Genomic DNA, 24,882 nt, shown 5'->3' with positions numbered 1-24,882 from the left:
AGCATCATTGAGACCTTCAATACAAGGGAGAGGGGTTACTGAAAAAAGAGTGAAACCGAAATAATGGGAATTAAGGTCGCGATAAACAAAGAGATACCAGAATGAGAAAAATATGTGATCCGCATCACCAAAGGATGGGGGCGGGAGAGAGGGAAAGTGTGGAAGACACAGTGAAATTGCCGCCAACATAGGGTGCAAAATAAGCAGAGATAGTCACAGGAATATTCTGTGTTAATGATCGGTGATGTCGGAGTTTGACTGAAATGTGATAACAAGCAAAAATTGTTTGGAAGGTTTCTAATAGCGGGACTTTGAAAACATCCAGTGTGAGGTTGGATTGAGTTTAATTGTTTCTAAAACAAGGTAAACCTTTCTGTGACTATTTTAAATCCCAATATATTTAGATCAACTTATGTTTCTTTAAGAGTTGGAATCGTGATGAATAAACTATGTTAAATAAGAAGTGATGAAACACGAATAAGGCTTGCAAACGTGAAGTCTTTATTTATCCCATTAGTGATGTTTCTATGATGATGTAGTTGGAAAAAGTTCTAGATATTTGATCTTGGGATATTTGTTTGTTTACTAAAGGGACATGCCGATGGACTTTGGGTTGCGAGTGCTCTTTTTGAGCATTCCAGAAACCTGGGATACCCGTCCGGTAACTTGTGTGAGACTAGCTTTAAAGGTGCTTCCAGACTGGTACAATGTTGGCCTTTCATTTGCATTGAAGCGAAAGAAAAACACATTCGCTAAGCAAGTATGACATCAGATTGCCTAACCCCAGGGTAGTCGTTTTTTTTTTGCGCCTTTACCTTGCTCAAAGCTTCCGCCAAATGACGGCCAGTACCACGGAGAGCGTTCGCCCGCGCTCTGCTCCATATATTCAAACACCCTACCGCATTGTTTAACATTCAAGCGGCCACAGCCCAAACCAAAAGGCAGCTCGCCAACGAAAAGGGATCTATTTCTTAGCTCTGTTTGTGTGTGTGTGTATTCCCTTCGGCCATTCGCCTTCCTGTTGTTAGTACGATGGGCAGTGGCATCGGGAATCCAGTTATCAACCTGAACTCAGCCGACCAGAGGGATGTGAACAGAAGCTGAGTGCGAGCCGCTAAAAATATAATCCGAACGAGGGAATGTCAGTGTCGACCTATTTCGGGGAAAAAAAAGATGGAGTTTAAAGCATAAGAAAGCAGGATATTTCAGTGACAGGTTTCACTGCCATGTTACTGTGCCGTTTCCATTTTCGTGACTGGTTCTTTTAGCGATGTGTTCAATGTGCGTGAACACTCAGTATTTACAGCCTAAAGTCTGCAGTAAAAAATGATAAGCAGGTATGAAGAGGTAAGTTTTAAGAACATCAGCGTTTCAGTGATCATCGCAATTATGAAAAACTTGTGTTGTGTTGCCCTTCAATAATAGTCGTCTTTGTGCACAGTTTGGGTTTGGAAGTACCTGGTTAGAGTAACCAGGAGGTACAAGGGAATCGTCCTCCCGGCTCTAGAGGCCTGCTGCAGACATGTTGTCAGCCCCTTCTCAATGTGAATGCTCATTCGTCTTGCCTATTATATCCATTTTTTTAAAAAGCTATCTGTTTTAAAACAGAAGTGAACCCCAAATTACCAAGCTCGGCAGGTGCCGGAGAGTCAGTCCAAATTGGGGCATTTTTTTCTTAAAATGACGTTTAGCACGAAGACGCCACTCCAGTTGTTGAACCAATCAGTGAGGGGGAAGGGGAGGGACAGGAATACTGCAGATGGGCATGAGGGAAGGTCAGGTAGTGAGATTAAGTCATCTCTTTTCAAGGAACCACCGAATTCAGCCGCGTTTGAAACGAACACCATTGAATGCAGTCGGCATGTGCGCTGCAGTATTTCTTTCCTATAGAGCTCAGAGTCACTTTTTTCCAGAGCGCCCTTTAACCTTTCATCATTTTTAATATTGAATAGTTTTAATTCTGCTACTTATCAGAAAGACATATTGATATTCCTGAAAATTCACATTCTTCCAGCAAAAAAGCACTGGATAATTAAGACAACGGGAAGAAAAAATTTCTATCCGTTACACATTTTGTGTCATCTGGTCATGTTTAGGTAGGTTTTAATTTATGTCTGGTTACATCATCAACTTTATGCTCATAAGAATGCAGTATGTAGGTCAGCTTGATGTAAATTGGACAATGGGAATTGATGTCAACATCAACATAATGCACACACACATCCTGGTCCATGGGCTTTATATTCTTTATACTTGTGTACAATAGATAGCACCCCGCCAGCTTGTTACACAACTGCGGTCTTGATTTTGTTTTCAGCTCTGTTTCGCCTCGATTATATCACATGGCAAGGAGTCCCATGCTGCGAATGAAGTATAAACAGGTTCGCTCTAATTCTATCAGTGCCATGCTTGGAATCGCTACTAGTGGGTGTGTAATGCGTTGTGGCTGTAAATATATCCTGACTAAACGTCTCACAAAATATTTCTGTTCTTATGTTTAACATTACTATGTGAATAAGTAGCCCAAATGTTGGCAAAAGTACGATAAGTTAAATAGCAAGACCATGAAAAGATGGTGAGACACCCATGTCCTCCCAGAGGAAGCAGTGGCAACTGGTGACAGGGGCCTTTTATCCCAGCCATTTTCCCATTGCTGGTTTGTACAGATATATCCAGCAGATTTATTTTATTCATTCATGGAATGTGGGTATTGCTAATAAGGCCAACATTTACACAATATTACATAATGTAATCAGAGTGTAATTCACTGCTTTAAAAACCAGTGCTTAAATTGATTTGGCCCTTTTGTACACTTTTAAGAGTCTTCCAATCTGAGGATGTAAACCAGGTTTGTCCAACTGGCGGCCCATGGGCTGGCTTGTGGCCCCTGAAGCAAGTTTTCAAATGCCAGTCAGACGGGAGGATTCTGCAAGGAGCTGCTCCTCCAATCACAGGCTAACCCTCACACAATTTTGCTGTAATAGGCTCATTGGGAGGGGAAAAAAACTGTGATTGGAGGAGCAGTGAACACCAGCATTGGTGAATTTGCTGTGGAGGAAGAGGTTTGCTTTTGGGGGGAAATAGCGTGCCAGTGCTCAGGGGCGGACCAGAGTGCCGGGACCCAGCGGTGGACCAGAGTGCCAGCACTCAGGGGCGGACCGGAGTGCCGGGGCTCGGGGGCAGACCGGAGTGCCGGGGCTCGGGGGCGGACCGGAGTGCCGGGGCTCGGGGGCGGACCGGAGTGCCGGGGCTCGGGGGCGGACCGGAGTGCCGGGACTCGGGGGCGGACCGGAGTGCCGGGGCTCGGGGGCGGACCGGAGTGCTGGGGCTCGGGGGCGGACCGGAGTGCCAGGGCTCGGGGGCTGACCAGAATGCCAGGTTCCGGGGCAGACGAGGCTGCCGGGGGAGCCGGGGAGGAGAGGCTGGCTGTGAGGCCTAGAAGTAAGACACCATGGGTCAGTGGGGGTATGGGGCAGTGGTGGAGGGAGGGTAGGCAAGAGGCTGGCTGCTGTGTGAGAGATTGAGTTTGTGTGTGTGTGGGGGGGGTGGAGTGGAAGATTGAGTGTGTGTGTATGTGGGAGGGTGAGTATGTGTGTGTGTATGTGTGTGGGAGAGAGGGAGTGAGTGAGAGTGTGTGCGTGTGTTTTGGAGTGAGTGATTGAGGGTGTTTGTGGGCATGAGTGTGTGTGTTTGGGAGTGAGAGAGTATGTGTGTGTCTGCCTTACACCTGTCTCAGGATTGTCACTCACTCTTACCACCACACGCCAACAAGTTCGCACACAAACTCACAGTGGGTGAGGGTGTGTGTGTGAGTGAGTAACTTGAGACTGGGAGTTAGCCTTGGAAACACACACTGATTCTCTCACACTCTGGTCGTTTTGATAAATTACTCCTTTTTTTAACTTAACAATTTGTTGCCATGACGTTGCTTTATTTTTGCTCAGCAATTGTTTATTTTCTTAATACCTCAACTTTTTTTTTGAAATTCAGTGCCAAGCCTCATCTCCCAAATTTTGATCACTGGCCCTTTGAGTGAGAAAAAAATGGAAATATGGCCGCCCACGCAAAAAGGTTGGACAAGCTATCACCATTATGAAAAACATTCCATCAGCCAATGAGCTTCAACGTAGAACCTCTGATTGATCCCAAAGCTTTTTTTTATATAGGGTACCTATATATTTGGCAGTTATCTGCTGAAAGTTATGAGCAATCCTACTGTGAAATTCATGCCAGTTTTCAAAGTAATTGAATCTAATGGGTAGTTTTCTTGAGTGTGTGTTATTACCACTAGATGAAATGTCAATTGTCTATTAATATTATAGGTTTCCAGGTAGTTTATAATTTAACAACATTCATAGAAGTGGGTCAAATACTTTACAGTTACACTTAGCTCTAGAAGTTGAAAGTAGCTGCCTTGAATTTTAGGATTTTAATTGGCAAATAGTTGCTTCCCATTTAATTGTAAAAAGGGGCAATAAATGCAGAAGCATTTGCTTTAATTGCTTTAATGTTACTATCCTCAACTTAGAAGCTATTCACTAAACCAAATATTTATAAATGTTATTGATTACTAGGTCTCAAAGTATCAATAAAAGGGGCAAAAGTGTATGGAAAATAGCACCTAATCAATACCGGTGGACAAATGTATCCAGTGAGTAACGTTAAAGGTGAAAATGTAGAGACTAAAAAGTGATTACTGTTTACCACTGTTGTGAAGCTTAGACTATCATGTAAGCAAAGGTAAAACAGATTCCCATTAAGAATAAATGTTTTAAATCAGCAGCCAGAGACAATAAACCAAGCTTTGACTGTAGAGGCTATGAAATAAACTGTTAGGGTTCTGAAGTAGCTTTGAAATAATATCCTTAGCTAGTGTTCCTGGCTGTTTTGGTCACTTTCCTTTTGATATTAAATCAGTTTTATTTTTTTGCTCAATTCTCTTTTGATGTTAAATAATTTCTTATCTGCCACAGTCAATATTTGTATGTATTATGCAACTAAATCTATGTAGTCAGATCTTTATGGTTATAGATATAAACTATAGGCCAGGAGTCACAAGGGTGGGAATTTTGATGCTATGATAGATTATTATTGAAATTTTGGATTAATCTTACAACCTAAAGAATAACAGTTCATTTTACATTGCCTGGAAATTGCACTGCACTGTATATTTTGATTTATTATATCATGGATCACAAATTCATTTCAAAGTTAGGAATTATTTTCACTATCAATGTTGTTTTTTATTATTATGTGGGATGTGCATATTCGGGCAAGGCCAGCATTTGTTCCTTAACCCTAACTGCCCTTGAGAAAGTGGTGGTGAGCCACCGCCTTGCATGACTGTAGCCCATCTGGTGTAGATACACCCACAGTGCTATTAGGGAGGGAATTCCAGGATTTTGACCCAGCTACAGTAAAGGAAAAGCGATATAGTTCCAAGTCAGGATGGTGTGTGGCTTGAAAGGGAATTTTCAGATTGAGGTGTTCCCATGCTGCACTTGTCCTTCCAGATAGAGGTCATGGGTTTAGAAAATGCTGTCAAGGGAGCTTTGTCGAGTTGCTGCAGTGCATCTTCTATATGATACATACTGCTGCCGATGTGCATCAGGGATGGAGGCAGTGAATATTTAAGGTGGTGGAAGGGGTGCCAATCAAGCGAGCTGCTGTGTCTTGGATTGTGTTGAATTTCTTGAGTGTTGTTGAAACTGCACTTTTCTAGGCTAGTAGAGAGTATTTCATCACATTCCTAACTTGTGCCTTGTAAGTAGTGGACAGGCTTTGGGGAGTCAAGAGGTCAGTTACTTCTCAGAATTCCCAGCCTCTAACCTGCTCATGCAGCCACAGCATTTATATGGCTAATCGATTTCAGTTCCTGGTGAATGGTAACCCACAGGATATTGATGGTGGAAGCTTCAGTGATAGTAATGCCATTGGATGTCAAGGGGAGGTGGTTAGATATTCTCTTTTTGGAGAAGGTCACACCTTGCATTGTGCATTACTTGCCACCTATTAGCCCAAGCCTAGATATTTTCCAGGTCTTCCTGCATATGGGCAGATTGCTTCAGATCTGAAGAGTTACGAATGGTACTGAACAATTTGTAATCATCATCTTCTGACCTTATGATGGAGGGAAGGTCGTTGATGAAGCAGCTGAAGATGGGTGGGCCGAGGACACTACCCTGAGGAACTCCTGCAGCGATGTCCTAAGACTGAGACAATTGACCTCCAACAACCGCAACCATCTTCCTTTGTGCTAGGTATGACTCCAAACAGCGTAGAGTTTTTCCTCTCATTCCCGTTGACTTCAGTTTTGCTAGGGCTCCTTGATGCCACATGTGGTCAAATGATGCTTTGGTGTCAAGGACAATCAATTTCACCTCACCTTTTGAGTTAAATCCTTTTGTCCATGTCTGGTCCAAAATTGAAATGGGAAATGAAGCTGACTGGCCCTGGGGGACTCAAAATGAGCATCGGTGAGCAAGTTATTGCTGTGTAAGTGCTGCTTGATAGCACTGTTGAATGACACATTTCATCACATTATTGACGATTGAGAGAAGACTACTGGGGCAGTATTTAACCGGTGGATTTGTTCTGCTTTTTGTGGACAGGACATACTTGGACAATTTTCCTTATCATTGGTGTTGTAGCTGTACTGAAACAGCATGACTGGGGGTGCGACTAGTTCTGGAGCACAAGTCTTCAATATTAGAGTCAGGATGTTATCAGGAGTCATAGACTTTGCTATATCCAATGCATTCAGCCATTTCTTGATATATGGAGTGAACCAAATTGGCTGAAGACATATCTGTGATGTTGGGGACCTCAGGAGAAGGCCAAGATGAGTTATCCACTCACCATTTCTACTTGAAGATGTATTGCAAATGCTTCAATTTTGTCCTTTGCACTGATGCGCTGGGCTCCGTCATCATTGAGGCTCTGGATATTTGTGGAGCCTCTACCTCTGGTTAGTTGTTTATTTGTTCACCACCATTCACTACTGGATGGGACTGCAGAGCTTACATCTGATCTGTTGGTTGTGAGATCACTCAGCTCTGTCTATTGCAAGCTGCTTTTGTTGTCCTGTGTTGTGGCTTCACTAGGTTGCCACTTTTAGGTATGCTTGGTGCTGCTTTTGACACATTATCTGGCACTCCTCATTGAACCAGGGCCGATCCCTCAGCTTGACAGTAATGGTAGAGAAAACGGTATGGCAGGTTATGAGGTTACAGATTGTGGTTGAATGCAATTCTGCTGCTGCTGATGGTCCACAGTGCCTCATGGGTGCCCAGATTTGGACCGCTAGATCTGTTTTGAATTTATCGCATTTAGTATGATGGTAGTGCCCCACAGATGGATGGCACAGATGCATCTGCAACAATAAGATTGGAAAGGGTGAGATCAAGCAGGTTTTTTTCCTCTTTTTTATGCTTTCACCACTTGCTGCTGGCCCAATCTGGAAGATATGTCCTTCAGGGCTCTGCCAGCTTGGTCAGTACTGGTGTTACCGAGCCACTCCTGCTGATAGGCATTGAAGGCCCCCAGCCATAGTATATTGATGCATCAGCTGAGGGAGAGCAGTAGGTGGTAATCAACAGGAGGTTTCCTTGCCCTTGTTTGACCTGATGGCACAACACTTCATGGGCACCAAAGCCAATCTTGAGGACTCACAAGGAAACTCCCTCCTGACTGTAAACCATTGTGCCACCACCTCTGGTACATCTGTCCTCAGGATGGGACAGGACATTCCCAGGGATGGTGATGTAGATGTCTGGAACATTTGTATTTAAGTATTTTTCCATGAATATGACTATATTATGCTGTTGCTTGACTGTCTGTGGGACAGCTCTCCCAATTTTGGCCCAAGCCCCCATATGTTAGTAAGGAGGATTTTGCAGGGTCGACTGTGCACAATATGCTGTTGTCATTTCCAGTGTCTAAATAAATGCCAATTGTCCTTCTGGATTTATTCGTTTATGATTTTTGTATAGCAGTTTGGTACAACTGAGTGACTTGCTAGGCTATTGCAGAGGGCAGTTAAGAATGAACCGTACTATGTGGGTTTGGAGTCACATGTAGGCCACACCATGTAAGGAAAGTAGATTTCCTTCCCTAAAAAACATTAATGAACTCAATTGGGTTTTTATCACAAATAGGTTCATGATCACCATTACTGAGACTAGCTTTTAATTCAAGATGTATTAATTTAATTTACAATACCTAAGTTCCACTCATATATTTTATGATATTTCAATTGCTCAATGAAATTACTGCTAGATAACTATTTTGTTGTCTATTAATTTTGTGTATCATTTAAAACCCTGGATTAAATTGCTCTCCTTTAGTGGTCTTAAGTATTTATTAGTTTTGATGTAAATCATCTGATCAAGCTAAACAAATCAATTGGATTGCTCCTACCACCTCACTTCGGGAACACAGTTTTCTGTATATAAATCTGAACTGCTAGATTCCAGTCAGCAATCATTCCCCGATATTCATTATTATTTATGTCATTCCCACTGTTGGGGCCTCATACTCAAGAGATGGCAGTGTGCCATGCTAAAATGCCTGCAGAAAGATTTTCCTTTTGGACCTGGTGCAACTCTTCCATCCCCTGTTGTAGTTTATTTATGGCACATGTTACCTCAGAGGGGTATGGGGGCAGGGTTAGTGGTTGGGGTGACATCAATCAGAAGTATTCCACTTTGAAATTTACTATTAGAAAGAAAACTTCCTATTTTCCCAAATGTAACAGTTGTTGGGAATTCCGATGGGGTCAAGAAAGATAAAGCACCCGACTGGTAATCGCTGATTTGAGATCGCATCAACATCCTTTTAGACCTGGATACTGATTCCAGTGCTCCAACAGTTTTAGACAATGAAATTCCAAATAGGATTCAACAATAACAACAACATGGTTGACTCTTACCCGCCCTCTGAAATGGTGTGGCAAGCCATTCAGTTCAAGGGCATTAAGGGATGGACAACAACTGCTGGCTTCATCAGTGATGATGACATCCCATGAAAAAAAAGAAAGAAAAGCTTACACTTTTATAAGAGAATATATTTAATTCCCAGTCACCTTTGGGCTTCCTCTAATTTTAATTTTAATGGCAGTTTCTAATTCGTGAAGATTCACCAATTGGTAAATAAATTTGAGTCTTTTCCTTATCTGTATCAACTGAAGCTATACTGAGGAATAGCTGAAGAGCTGTCATGTATCAAAAGATAGTTCCCAATGATTCCCGCTCATTTACATCAGTGGGCAATAATTGAATTAGTGAGGATTAGAACAAGATAGTTGCCTGCTGATGTAAAAAAGCAACTAAATGTTATCATGAAATTGTGAAAAATATCCCTTTTACACTTCAGCATGGCTTAGTGTCACATTTGGAATGTTTTGATGGGTTGCAGAATTGACACCGATTAAGCATAATACTCACTAACTCAGTCTGCCTTCTATAATGTGCAGGCATTAAAACCCAAGTTTGGTGACAACTCATCACAACTGACTGATTTATTGCTTTATTTTTCCTATTGCTTTCAGCCTTAGCAGTGTTCTATATAATTCAATTGTCCTTCGATTCTGTTTCTCAATAAAAAGAAAAGAGGAACAAATTATAACTGCATTGATTATCGTCAACAAAAAAGTGGTGTAATATTAAATGGGGGAGTTATTGTAATATTATAGTGGAAACAAAAACAGAATAACCTTGCATCACAAATATAGTGAAAATGTCATGCATAAGTGATGCAATGGCATTTTCAGGATTATGAAGCAAATTGACAAAACTAATTCACACAAATTGTTCACTGTGGCGATGGATTTGAATGTCAATGCACATTAGGAAGTTAGGAATATAAAGGTGAATAAAGGTGAACATTTTTAACTTAAAAAGTTATTGATATGTAGTTTAAATTCACAGGGGAAGCTATTGAAATGGACAATATAAATGAGTACAAGAGGCAATGAGGTAGTTTTGCTTTCCATCACTATTGCCTTTGGAGATCCCAAGGATCTATCTTTGACCCCTTTCCTATTCCTCCTCTGGTGACATTGTCCAATTACAAGTGTCAGGTTCCATGTGCATTCTGAGATTGTCAGCTGTACCTCATCATTATTCCTCTCAACCCTTCCAATGCTTCTGTGCTGTCAAGCTGCCTGACATCATGCCCTGGATAATCCAAAACTGCCTCCCATTAAACACTGGGAAAAGTAAAACCACTGTCTTTGTGATCCAGCTAACATTCCGTTGCATAGCCAGTGATTCTATCCACCACCCTGATCACTTGTCTGAGACTAAAACAGGCTCCTCATAACCCAAATCCGATTTCACCTTGAACTGACTCTATATCCTTTCCATCACAAAGACCCTTCCATTTTCATAATATACCATGCATTTCTGCCACTGCCTCAGCCCATCTGCAGCTGAAACCCTCCTCCCATCCTTTCATACTTCCAAATTCAGCTATTCCAATACTCTCCTAGCCACCTCCCATCTTATACCCTCCAGAAAACTGAGTTTATCCAAAACCCTGCTGACCAATTTTAACTGAAATTATGATCCATTTACTCATGGCCCTGAGTTCACTGATCTAGACTGGCCCCTGACCCACCTATACCTTGATCTTAAAATTCTCGTTCTCATCAACCCCTATCTTTGTAATCTCACCCAGTTCTGCAAACCACTGAGAATTCTGTGTGCCTCCAGCTCTGGCTCATGCATATCACCCATTTTCTTTGACCTATGTTGAAGGTCATGCCCTTGCCTGTTCTTGCCTTAAGCTCTGGAATTCCTTTGCTCAACCTCTCTTCCTCGCCACCTCTCACTTTCCTCCTTAAACATTCCCTAAAACTTACCTCAAAGTGTTTAGTACTAATGAAAAGAAAGAAGGACTTGCATTTACATAGTACATTGCATGACATCCGAAAGCACTTTACAGCCAATTAACATAAGATACAGGGGAGATGGTGGCATACTGGTAATGTCACTGGGCTAGTAATCCAGAGAGCCAGGCTAATGTTTTGGGTGCAAGGGTTCAAATCCCACCATGGTAGCTAATGGAATTTAAATTCAAATACTATAATAATCTGGAATTGAAAACCTAGTCTCAGTAATCATGACTATGAAACCATTGCCATAAAAACCCATCTGGTTCACTGATGTCTTTAGAGCAAAAAAACTGGCCTACATGTGATTCCAGAACCACAGCAATGACAATTAAGTGCCCTCTGAAATAGTGTGGCAGGGCAATTAGGGATGGGCAACAAATGCTGACCTTGCCATTGATGTCCACGTTGCATGAAAGAATAAAGGGGGAAAACAACTACTTGAAGTGTCATCGTTGTTGTAATGTAGGAAGCACAGCAGCCAATTTGCAAAGAGCAAGTGCCGGGAAAAGCAATGACCAGATAATCTGTTCTTTTTGTCATGTTGATTGATAGATAAGACATTAGAGACGTAAGACATAGGAGCAGAAATTAGGCCATTCGGCCCATCGAGTCTGCTCTGCCATTCAATCATGGCTGATAAGTTTCTCAACCCCATTCTCCCGCCTTCTCCCCGTACCCTTTGATCCCCTTACCAATCAAGAACCTATCTATCTCGGTCTTAAATACACTCAATGACCTGGCCTCCACAGCCTTCTGTGGCAATAAATTCCATAGATTCACCACTCTTTGGCTAAAGAAGTTTCTCCTTATCTCTGTTCTAAAAGGTCTTCCCTTTACTCTGAGGCTGTGCCCTCGGGTCCTAGTCTCTCCTACTAATGGAAGCATCTTCCCCACGTCCACTCTATCCAGGCCTTTCAGTATTCTGTAAGTTTCAATCAGATCCCCCCTCATCCTTCTAAACTCCATCGCGTATAGACCCAGAGTCCTCAAACGTTCCTCAAATGTTAAGCCTTTCATTCCTGGGATCATTCTTGTAAACCGCCTCTGGACCCTCTCCAGGGCCAGAACATCCTTCCTGAGATAGGAGCCCAAAATTGCTCACAATATTCTAAATGTGGTCTGACCAGAGCCTTATAAAGCCTTAGCAGCACATCCCTGCTTTTATATTCTAGTCCTCTCAAAATAAATGCCAACATTGTATTTGCCTTCCTAATACCACGTTAAACTGTAAGTTAACCTTAAGAGGATCCTGGACTAAGACTCCCAAGTCCCTTTGCACTCCAGATTTCTGAATTCTCTCCCCATTTAGAAAATAGTCTATACCTCTATTCTTCCTACCAAAGTGCATGATCTCACACTTGCCCACATTGTATTCCATCTGCCACTTCTTTGCCCATTCTCCTAAACTGTCCAAATCCTTCTGCAGCCTCCCCACCTCCTCAATATTACCTGTCCCTCCACCTATCTTGGTTTCATCTGCAAACTTAGCCAGGGATGCCCTCAGTTCCTTCATCTAGATCATTAATGTATAAAATGAAAAGTTGTGGTCCCAACATTGACCCTTGCAGAATTCCACTAGTCACCAGCCGCCATCCTGAGAAGGACCCCCTTTTCCCCACTCTCTGCCTCCTGCTAGACAGCCAATCTTCTATCCATGTTAATATCTTGCCTCTAACACCATGGGCTCTTATCTTACCGAGCAGCCTCCTGTGCGACACCTTGTCAAAGGCCTTCTGGAAGTCCAAGTAGGTAACATCCATTGGCTCTCCTTTGTCTAACCTACTCATTACCTCCTCAAAGAATTCTAATAGATTTGTCAGGCATGACCTCCCCTTGATGAAACCATGCTGACTTTGCTCGATTTTACCATGCACTTCCAAGTATTCTGAAATCTCATCCTTAATAATAGACTCTAAAATCTTACCAACGACCGAGGTCCGGCTAATGGGCCTGTAATTTCCCGTCTTTTGCCTCACTCCCTTCTTAAATGGGGGATTACATTGGCGATTTCCCTCTCTGACTCCAGTGATTCCTGAAAGATCACCACTAACGCCTCCACTATCTCTTCAGCTATCTCCTTCAGAACTCTGAGGTGTATTCCAACTGGTCCAAGTGATTTATCCACCTTCAGACCTTTCAGTTTTCCTAGCACCTTGTCCTTGGTAATGGCCACCATACTCACCTCTGCCCCCTGACTCTCTTGAACTTTGGGGATGTCACTCCTGTCTTCCACTGTGAAGACTGATGCAAAGCACCTATTCAGTTCCTCCGCCATTTCTTTGTTCCCCACTACTACTTTTCCAGCATCATTTTCCAGTGGCCCAATGTCCACCTTTGCCTCTCTCTTACCCTTTATATATCTAAAAAAACTCTTGCAATCTTCTTTTATATTACTGGCTAGTTTACCCTCATATTTAATCTTCTCCCTCCTTATTTCTGTTTTAGTTGTCCTCTGCTGGTCTAAATATTGGTCATTAGGGACAACCCCCCTTCTCTTCTAAATGGTGTTATGGGACATTTTATGTCAACGCAAGAGGGCAGTTGCAGCCTGATTAAAAGTCTCATGGGAAAGATGGTATTTCCAACTGTACAGTACTGCACTAGGGTCAGCTTTTTGATTTTTGTACTCAAATCCTGGAGTAGAACTTGAACTCACAACCCCCTGACTTAAAGGATAGAGTGGCCACCAACCAAGTCACTGTTCTGTTTTTTCGTCTAAGTATTAATGCTTGTCTTGTTATGTATCTGTGAAGCACTTTATGATGTTTCATTGGGTTAAAGGCATCATATAAATGCAAGTTGTTGGGTCTGAGGCATGGAAAAGGAAAACAAGTAGGTGGAGCTGATCCATGAAAAGGGGAGGGATTTATTGGATCTAAGGTTGATTTTTCTGTTCCTAAAATTTATTATGTAGCTACGTTGTATTTTTTCAGCAAGATTTCCCCCTCACTTTGCTTGTCGAAAAAATATATCTGCTTACTATTTCTCAGTGATGGCAATACCCTTGTAAAAGTGACTTTTTCAGAGCAAGGAATAGCCCGAATGGTCACGCACTAGTTAGTAACTGCATAGCACAGTTCATGTTAAAAAGGAAAAACAAAAACAGAATTACCTGGAAAAACTCAGCAGGTCTGGCAGCATCGGCGGAGAAGAAAAGAGTTGACGTTTCGAGTCCTCATGACCCTTCGACAGAACTGAAAATAAGTTCTGTCAAAGGGTCATGAGGACTCGAAACGTCAACTCTTTTCTTCTCCGCCGATGCTGCCAGACCTGCTGAGTTTTTCCAGGTAATTCTGTTTTTGTTTTTGTTTTGGATTTCCAGCATCCGCAGTTTTTTTGTTTTTATCTCCATGTTAAAAAGGAATTGTTTTAAAAAATGAATTGTTTAGGTGTATAAAAGTCTGTTCACGGCTATGGTGAAAAATTATTTTCAGTTTTAACTTCCAATACTAATTATTGAATGTTTCACAACACCGCATATTCTGATTAAATGTCTTTGTAGATAGCGCTTTTTTTATCTATGCGCCCCTGGCCAACTCTGAGCGGCTGGCAGATTTGCTTAGGATTGCAGAAGTGAGCCGCTGCTGCAGTCGTTGAAGTTGGATCCTGTTCTTGTTTTATCAGCGAGAAGTACTGATGTAATGAGAGAAATGGATCTGGACACTCAGTAGTCGGGAACGCTGACAGCTCATTGACAGCACATCCTGCTTGGAGATTCTCGCGCTTTCTTTTATTTTGTCCCGGATCGTTTTCGTAATGGTTCTCTGAAAATGTGCTAAAGCTTGTCTTTTACCCCTCTCCAATTTGACCAGAGCCCCAGTTCGACCATGTCCTTGTCGTTTTGTGGCAATGACAACAACACGGCTGCCTACAATGTGGACAAGGGAGTGCTCAACAACGGCTGCTTCGTGGACGCTTTGAATGTTGTCCCACATGTATGGCTGCTCTTCATCACCTTTCCCATATTATTCATAGGTAAGCTATGTGAAGCAGAAGTCATTTCGATTGAATGAGATGTTTACATATTCACAGCATTGTAATTATAAAAATCTATCTAAAATGTATGCATTCTTTTGGGTTTAAGGTTGGGGAAGTCAGAGTTCCAAAGTCCACATTCATCACAGCACGTGGTTGCATTTTCCTGGGCATAATTTGCGATGGATCCTCACTTTTATACTCATGTTTATCCTGGTGTGTGAAATAGCAGAGGGAATCGTTTCAGATGGGTAAGTGGCCGCATATGTTTTCTAGATCGTCTGGGGCTATTTTTATTGATTGAGCTGAGCGCGTTTTTCGTCTCACTGCCTGCGCCAGTTGTCATCTTGCAACTGTTAACTTGAGCGCCAGAGAGAAGAAGTGTCTTGGGTTTGACCCTGAGCAGAAGTTGCATCGGGAAGCCTGTACCATGGTTTGAGTAAAAGAACCTGTAGTGGGTACATTTTGGCTTGGTTATGGGTGCGTTCCCTGTATCGAGTTTAAAATAGACACGAGCATCATAGCTTTTCTTTAAATTATAAATTAAATAGCACGCAAAATGCCTCCAGAATATTTAAATATGGGCACCTTTCAATGTGTCAACAATGAATTCTTCACAACTTTGAACTAATTTTTTAAATAAAGTTTTAAACTGTTCCACAAGATTTCCACCTGGGATTTTTTTTTAAAAGCAAGACCTAGTTTAAATAAAAGACCTGTCATGAAGAACCAAATATAATTTGCAACTAAGTAATTGTTTAGAAGAACAGACTCTTTCAATTTTTAATATTAGTTACTTTTTAAAAACCATTGAATACTGTCGGCCAAATCCCTTCAAAAAGGGAGAAGTAGCTTCTCATTGAAAACTATGAAAAATTATTTCTACCGTCTGGTTATATTGATAGATATAGGCAGAATTCAGAACAAGACAGGGATAAATTAAATGAGTTGAGGTGGATCCTGTATTTAAATCAGCACAGATAGGATAAAACAAACTCTGGAGAGTGAACCCAAAGTAAAATTAATCTGGGGCCAACTGAATTGATGCCCCAGTGTGCCTGAGTTCACAGGACAAACCTTTACATAATTTGGCCCGAATTGTGTGCTTTGGTACTGTGAAGGCCACTGTGGAAAATTGAAATCTCATACTGGTTCATCAGGGGGTGCTATTCTCTGTTTATGATTAAGATACAACACTCAATAGATTTACTCTGCATTTAACCCATCTTGTACTTGACCAGGAATTGGTTAATGCTGAGAATCTAAAATGTGAAAGGAGTCTTGCTCAAATATTGGCCAAACTAACGGTTAGATGAAAGATCTTGAAGATCTCTAGAAGATATTAGCAACAAATCTCAATACTTCCAATATGGTCAGGTTTCCAAAGGTATAATTGTATGGTTTGACAATACTAATACATTTTGATTTAAGCATGTACAATGAAAAAATACAGTGATTGATCTTTCCCAATTACTCAGGTTTTGATGTGTATTGTCATGGTCTAATATGAAGGCAACAATACCTGCTTTAAAACAGAGCAAAATGACAATGATGAACTTCTTATTGCTGCAACTATGTTCCTTCCTGGTCAGGGAAAGTGAAGTTTGCTGTATGCATGCATTCAATTTTGGGTTACATTCTAATGCTTGTAAAAAGAGATCAGTGCTGTCAGCTCTTTGCTGCCACTGGAATGTTTTGAAATTAATGTTCAGGAGGTTTTTTTTGAGCAGATGCAGTTGCATGGGTTACAGGCAGAATGAAGCATAGAGTCTGATCAGTGACTTTACTCAAACTCTCTTCCCCAGAAAGTGATGGAAGCAGGGTCATTGAATATTTTTAAGCAGAGATAGAAAGATTCTTGACTAGCAAGGAAGTCAAAGGATATCGAGGGTAGGCAGGAATATGGAGTTGAGACCATATTCTGATCAGCCATGATCTTATTGAATGGTGGAGCAGACTCACGGGGCTGAATGGCCTCCTCCTGCTCCTGATTCATATGTTTGCATGTTTGTCTGTCCCACATGTAATATGGTTTACTTCCAAGGATATTACTGCAAACTAATAGTGGAACCAGACCATTATAAAAATTGCTTTTTATTGGTCACAGAATATTACCTATAATTGTTTGACCTGTGGAGAGTAAAAATTGCAAAGGGGTGTTTTGCAAGATTATAATGTAGCCAAAACTTTGATAGGATTTCAGACTGCAAAAATGAAATGAGAAAAGTTTTTGTGTGTAACCTGAGTACTGACTTTGTGTATTGGGTTGAAAACCCCTGTTATGCATTGCTTTGTCATTGCTTGCTTTATAGTATCACCCAGAAATCATTTGCAAATATTTACTATTGGGTAGTTGTTATGTCATGTGACTGAATAGTGAGGTACAGCAATAGTTAGGATAATATATATATCATGCTGGTCCAAATTTTCAGGTCAATGGCAAAGGAACAGTGCTCACCATTCATCTTGCTGATAGCTTCCCACAATGTTTTTTTGTGAGTTTAAAACAGAGACTTGCTCTAATCTGGTGTCAGATCCAGCATGGCACCCTCTACAGGGCATCTGTGGCTTCTGTGAGCAGGACAGGAGACAGCAATGTTCTTCAACCAATCAGATTGAAGAATCCTCACTGAGTTGTGCAGAGTTGAACCAGGACGTATAACCTAGGAAGTATAAATTAAATTTAAATCATGTACAGAAAATGTAATAAAGATTGGGAAAGAAAGATGGGATTAAGAGAGAGGGACAAAAGAAACAGACAGGAAAATTAAAGACAAAATATAATTGTTTTTAAATCTCCAACATTAAATTCTGATGAAATGAGAATCCACAATCTAAAATTAAATTTTCACAGCCAGAGAGGTTGTTCAGAAATAATTATCACTTATCACAATGTTAACAATCCACTTATCCCTGAATGCACGAACCCTGATATTTTCCAGCCTGTTTATAGGGAAACTAGAGGGAAATTGCCTGAAGTTCACACCATTACATTTATTTCAGTGTTCATTCTATTGGTGAGGACTGTACCAGTCATCCTGTGGAAGAGCGGAACATCTCTGACAGCAACTTATGTAATTTTATGTTTAACTATGCACATATAGACATTAGAATTTGCTGTCTAATTTACTGTGCTGTTCATCTCACTGTTATTATCCATACAAAACCTGAACTATAATGTAACACAAATACAATAAAATCTGGTTTTCTAGCAGTTTTCTCAAAAGTGAAAATCATCACCAAAGCTGAAAGATCAGTATAAGCAGTACTCAATTTGTAATGCCATGCATTGTTACTTCATACTCACTGGCACATTAAATAGATGATTAATTATCTGCTTAGTTGCTGCTTTTGATATCAGTTGTTAAGGCCAGCTGCTCTTCATATCACTTTTTAAAATTGTGTTCACTCAGTCCTATATCATCATCCTGAGCAGAACACTGCTCAGATTTTTGAAAATCTGTTTGGGGCCACAAAACATTTTGCACAGTGTTAATTTGGAACTGGATGCGTGAAATGGAAACAATTGTAATAATAAAAGCAGTTGATATTAAAAGAACAGATACAAAGAAGAAAGGGTGAGCAGCTGTTTAATTGGAAATTAACAAGAAGCTTGAGTTAAAGGTCTCTGCACCAACAGTAAATTAAGATATTATAATTGTTACAATCTCTGTAGAGACCCAATACCTTTTAAAGAGATTCAAACTTCCAGTCATTAGCTGAAATGATGACATAACAAGATTTCACATTTTACTGTAACAAATGACTATGGCCCAGCAAGCCAACAAATGAAGAAGAGTTATATGGACTTAACATTAATGTTAACTCTGTTTCTCTCTCCACCAATGCTGCCAGCACTGCTGAGCTTTTCCAACATTTTCTGTTTTTATTTCAGATTTCCAGCATATGCAATATTTTGCTTTTATTTTAGTGACTAAAAGCACTGTTGGCTAAACATTATCTTCTTTTTGTAGGCACTTATAATTTGAACCAATGCTCCTGATCTCTCTCTGCTCCTGATATTTCCGTGCTCTTGCTCTCCTCATGACTCTCCTCTTCCCATCTGCCAGCTCTCTCTGTTCTCCTGCTCCCTTAGTATTCCTGCTCTCCCCTTAATTCTGCAGTGTCTCCTCCATGCTCTGTTTTCCACATGCTCCTGCCCTCTCTATGTTCTGTTTCCTTTGTGCTCCTGCTTTCTCTGTGCTCCTGCCAAAGATAGACAGACTTAGCATTGAGGAGCAGGCACACCCATCTCACTAATATCTTTAAGTAAATGCTTGTTATCTTAAAAGCATTATGAAAACACTCTTTACATGTAGCATTTTCATGTTATGAGTATTATATTGTAGCATAGTATTACAAATCACGCAAGGGGTCTGAAATTACTAACCCTTTTGAAAAGGGGTGCCTGAACAATAATTTTTAATAACCACTACACTGGATTAATTCCTGGGATGAGAGGTTTGCCCTTAGAGGAGAGATTGAGAAGAATGGGACTTTATTAACTGAAGTTTAGAAGAATGAGAGGGTGATCTCATTGAAATATATAAGATTCTTAGCAGGCTTGACAGAATAGATGCTATGTCCCTACCTGGAGAGTCTAGAACTAAGGGTCATTGTCTACAGATAAGGAGTTGGCCAGTTGGGACTGGGCTAAGGAGAAACTTCTTCACTCAGAAGTTTGTGAATCTTTGGAATTCACTGTACCAGAGGGCTGTGGATGCTCCCATCAGTGACTATATTCTAGACAGAGATCCATAGATTTTTGTGCACTAAGGCAATCAAGAGATATGGAGATAGAGCAGGAAAGTAGAGTTGTAAGGAAATTTCAGCCATGATCTTATTGAATGGCGGAGCAGGCTTCAAGGGACCATATTGAATGGCGGAGCAGGCTTCAAGAGACCATATGGCCTACTCCTGTTCCTCTTTTTTATCTTCTAATGATACTAAGTAACTATCCATTTTCTGAGTGCACCCAATACCCTAAAGGATTTGAAATGCCAGAGGTACTTGATAAGCTCACAATTCGTAAGACTAGCAAATCTGAGATAAATGGTATATTAGCTATAGTGAGGAAGGACACCAAAGAATAAACTACTGAATATGAAACATAGGTGCCTAATATTTCATTTATTCTTTCATGAGGCATGGGTGTCACTGGCAAGGCCAGCATTTGTTGTCCACCCCGTAACTGCCATAAACTGTTGGTTTACTAGGCCATTTCAGAGGGCAGTTAATTATTAACAAAAGAAAAGATTTCAATCACAAACATAGGTCTACAAATTTCTACTATAATAATTCCTAAAACCCCTGATTAATCTGGCTTCCAGTTACACCCATGTTAAGGCAACTTTAAAAACAAATGGATTTAAACAGATCCAGACAAGTCACCACCTGGACAGTAGAATTCAAGTGGCTTTTCTCAGCTTCAGTTTCTGTAGACAGCAGTTTAATGCATAAATACTGTTAGCTTTTCACACTTCTGATAGATCTTGCAATGCCTTCCCTGACACATAGCCTCATTTCCCTCTCTACACGTTTCTCCCTTTTAATGAAAATTCCATTGTTCCCATATGTCTTTGGAACTTTACCTTTCTCATAGTATAAATCATTTCATGGTGCTAATATTGTTAGTAACCTTGGGGCAAAATAAACACACTGCTTGGCCTAGCTTCTCTGGCTAGGCATAACATCTTGCCATCTCCTTGAACTTCAAACTACCCTGACTTATCTAAAAATGTAAATTCTCCTCACCTCACATTCTAAAACTGCAGCCATGTTAACCCATTTAACCTTTCAAATCTAACTTCTTTTGATGAATCAAGGCCTCCGGACCATCTGTCTCCTATTCAATGAAATCCTGTACATACACTCACACACACAAGCTATCCAAAACCCGCTATTAACATAATTTTTCAATAAATCACAACAATATTATGAGAATTATTATACTTTCATGACATATGCTCATATTGTGGTTAAAAACTTCATAAAAAGTTAAGCCTTGTTCAATGCGGTGTTACTGGGTTTTTAATGGTAATCTGGCAAATGACTACTGCTGAACAACTGATCTGGTCCTTAAAAAATAATTTTCAATTTGTGGAATGCTGCTATATTTCTCAATTACTACAAAATTTAAAATATATATATTTTTAAATCTTTGTCCATAATATAGCAGCTTCAACCTTAACCCCTTGTATATGTTCCAAACTTTATTTCGCTCCTTTTAAAAAAATGATGTCAATATTAGTGCTTTTAATTTCCTGGTTAGACATGTGTGAAACTTCTTTAGTGTAATTGACAGCTTGATGACATCACTGCAGCTTGACTCTGGGAATCCCCTTTAAGTAATGCTACAATCAATTGCATGCCAAGAAAGGTATAGTTCTCATCATGATTGCTAAATCTCTCAGTGCTGCTTTCTTCAAGAGCAGCAGCTTCTCTGCTGACTGCAAAATCAGGGCCATTTGTGAACATTATTCCTCTCAGTGAAAAATTCCTTTTTCAAATGCGCTACAAAATTTACGTCACCAGGAATTTCCTCAGAGATTCTCCCTATTAGCCACTGTAACTGCACAGAAATCCTGTCTATTCCTGGTTTTTGCTGCTGTCCTAGTGAATTTACAACAGTTGATTGAGAGAACCCTAGAGGAAATTTTTGGGAATGAGTATGTGAACAGTGGTATGATGGGTGTTAAGAACCTTTAAAATAATTACATATTCTGATTATTTTATAAGTATTGTATTGACATTTTGCCAAGTTCACGATTTTGTATCCCTTTGTTTCCATGTTCTAGGTTTGCTGACTCACGTCACTTGCATCTCTATATGCCGGCTGGTATGGGCTTCTTGGCTGCAGTAACATCAATTGTTTATTACCACAACATTGAAACGTCAAACTTTCCCAAACTATTACTAGGTAGGTTTTTCTTTGAGAAGAGACACTGAAACTGATGCATATCTATGGGACAGCAAGACAATCAGAAAGTCAGTGGCATTTTTTTTTGCAAAACTGTTGGGTCAGAAAAGCACTCTGACATAAATGAGATGTCCTTTCAGAGGTAACAGTAACACAAATAACATACTCAATTACAAATCTGATGAAGCTGCTAGCTTTAGAATATTAATTTGTCAATTATTGCCATTCTTAGATGAGTGACTACTAATCCATTATGTGGACCTGAAAAGGAATGGCTACCCTATAAGATCGCAACCTGATGATTTATTTTAATATAAGATAGTTTGTATATAGATTGAGTTTATTTGTCCATATCTGGAGCATTTATTTCAAAATAAATTCAATACTCTGAGGTCGATCAGCCCCAGCATCGAAACACACAGTTTGCAGGAGACAATTCAGTCCATTATGTCTGTGCCCGCTCTTTGCCAGAACAATCAAAAACGAATCCAATGATTCCTTCTCTATAGTCCTGTGTCATCCTTTTCTGTAAAGCGTTATCCACTTTTTCCTTAAATGATTCCATAGTCTGAGGCATAACAACTTGCTTTGGCAAAGCTTTCCATGTGTAAGACATTTGTTCTTGGCTTTTTCCTCTTTCTTTTAGCAACAATTTTAACGTGATAGTCTTGTTCCTAGTTGAGAAATCAGTGATGAAAAGCTATCTCTTTAGCATCCCTTTCAAGACCATCATGAAATTTAAAAAGTGAACCCCTTTATATCCTACCCTATGTATCTTAAATTTCTCCTCATAAATGTAGCTTATAATTACAGCTATCATCCTATTAATGAAGTTAATAGAGAGGAATGAGAAATATGGCATTGTGTGACTACTTGTGTAGTAATTTCATCTTTATCTTTCAGAATGTAGGAATCAAGCTATACATTACATAATATAAAGGATATCACTGTAATTCTTCCCTGTTGGCATTCAGATCAAAATGAAACAATTTATCAAACTAATGAGGCAGATTTGTGAAAGTGGAGCACCGACAGCACTCCCTTGGAGTTATTAAAGTAGCTAGGGCCAGGATTTTACAGTCAGCGTGCGGGGGCAGGCCTGACACGCCGGCACGTAAAGTGACAAGTGATGATGCCGGGCGTGTGTCCCAATGTCATCACGCTGTTTCGCGATGTTTTGTTCAGCAGGCGTGCACCAGAGTCGGCTATGCCTGCCGATAATTGATAGGCCTATTAAGACCATTAATGAAGTAATTAATTTCAAGTTTACACTGTCCATCCAACCTTACGGTTGGCGGGCAGCTGAAAAGGCCAAGCGGCCTTTATGTTTTTTAGGAAATCTCATCCACGAGCGGGATGACATTTCCTAAAGCTTTAATGAATTAAATAAAAAGTTTTTCTGAAAAATGAAAAGATGTCCCATCTCATTTGACGCAGCTATCATGAGGGGACATGTTTCATTAAATGTTTATTACATTCATTTATTTTTTCGAAAGTGCTTCAGTCTCCCTGAGGCAGCTCTGTGCCTCTGCTGGACCTGACTATACCTCTTCCCCCCGCCCTCACAGGTAGTGCTTAGCGCTACTGCTCACATATGACGCTGGGCGGGCCTTAATTCACCTGTCTCCGTAAAATAGTGGTGCAGAGCCGATCGTGGGCAGCAGTTGGGTTCCCGCCTGCTGCTGCTGAGCCCGCCTGATGCAGGAAAAATTCAGGCCTAGATGTTCAGCTATCATTGTATTTTGAATGCGTGGATTAAATGTATAATCTTAAGGATAAGATTGCTTGAATGCCACAGTTATTTGGCAAACATTTGGATGTTGTCTACCATTTAAGGTGCTGCATAATGTACTCCTTAAACAAGAGGAACATTATCGTACTAGGACAGATGATCATTACTGTAGTTGAAGTGTACTGTTGCACAACCATGCTACGCCATGTTCTCACCTTGCATCTACAAGTATACTTTCCAGCAAGAATTACAATCAGGTGTTCGAACCCTGGCTATTTTTTTCACCCATCTCTGGTCCAGTGCCATTAGATCAATTGTAATCCCTCAATTGCTCTCCTAGCCAAGATCACAAAAATTTAGGTGTTATAAGATACAAGATGAGGATGGTCATTTATCCTAATTCATCTATGAGAACAATCGTACCATCCACCCATTTCTCTTTCTACTCATTCCTTAAAAGGTTTCAAGGCTTTTGCCTTATCTAAGTGCCCAATCCGAGTGTTGCTCACTCTGTTTGGAGAAGAACCTCTTGGCCTCAGATCCAAAGTTTCTTAAACTCGTTTAAAAATATGCCTCCTTGCCCCATTCCCAAAGTTTAATTTAAAGTAGCTTCCAGATGACAGCTTTCAAAGCTATATCTCAGTGAGAAGAACAGATACAGTACTCAAAATGTAGTTTGGGCAGAGCACTGTACAGTTTGTGAACTTTTCTGCCTTGTATTTTATTATTTTGGTTCTGTAGTTCAGTCAATACAAATTCAGGATCAATCTGGATAGGCTGGGGTAATTTTAACCTAAAAGAGCGAGTGGGTTTTGGAGTGGGCAGGAGATTAAAAGTGCTGAAATTGACCACATACTGCTAAACTAGCTTGAGCCCACCAACTTCCACTTTTAATTGCATTGCATTTGGCTGTGCGTGAGAATGCACCTTGGGTTGGGTGGGTTGCCAATTTCAATATGTTAAGAGGTAATTAACAGTTATTTTAACTGGAGTTTTTAACTTTAACTGTGAGTGCATTGGTTTTGTGTTCAAAATGAGCAACAGCATCAACAGGCACTGCACGAGCAGAACCAGCATCCCCTCACTGATATGCTGCTCCACAGGAAAAGAGGGCATGAGTACAGCGATGCAGGTTGCAGGAGATGATAACCCCAACGCAAGTTATGTAGGTAGAGTTTCAAGCTTCCTGGATGTGTCTGAACACTGGCGTCTCAGGAGGCTCATGGTATCACATCAAGTAGCCACAGATATTTGCAACCTGGTAGAAGAAGACCTGCTGCCAAGTGGAGCTGATGCTACGTTTTGCCAATGCTTATCAAAGTGACCACCACCCTCAACTTTTTTTGCCTCTGAAACCTTCCA

The 24,882-nt window shown here is 40.6% G+C and overlaps 1 protein-coding gene across 1 annotated transcript in view; it reads left to right on the top strand.

Annotated features, from left to right (window-relative positions):
• Nucleotides 1–2,324: 2,324 nt before the first annotated feature.
• The window catches only part of abcc8 (ATP-binding cassette, sub-family C (CFTR/MRP), member 8), a 309,145-nt gene continuing 286,587 nt past the window's right edge, over nucleotides 2,325–24,882 (top strand). The window contains exons 1-4 of the mRNA XM_041198027.1: nucleotides 2,325–2,381; nucleotides 14,707–14,869; nucleotides 14,979–15,120; nucleotides 21,667–21,788. Of these exons, the coding sequence (XP_041053961.1) occupies nucleotides 2,343–2,381; nucleotides 14,707–14,869; nucleotides 14,979–15,120; nucleotides 21,667–21,788 (466 nt within the window). The 5' untranslated portion in view covers nucleotides 2,325–2,342. The remainder of the gene's footprint in view (nucleotides 2,382–14,706; nucleotides 14,870–14,978; nucleotides 15,121–21,666; nucleotides 21,789–24,882) is intronic.

Source organism: Carcharodon carcharias, chromosome 10 (assembly GCF_017639515.1).
Source record: "Carcharodon carcharias isolate sCarCar2 chromosome 10, sCarCar2.pri, whole genome shotgun sequence".
In the NCBI taxonomy this organism is placed as follows: Eukaryota; Metazoa; Chordata; class Chondrichthyes; order Lamniformes; family Lamnidae; genus Carcharodon; species Carcharodon carcharias.
Note: the sequence above shows the minus strand (reverse complement) of the source record. Positions and strands in the feature narration are given on the sequence as shown.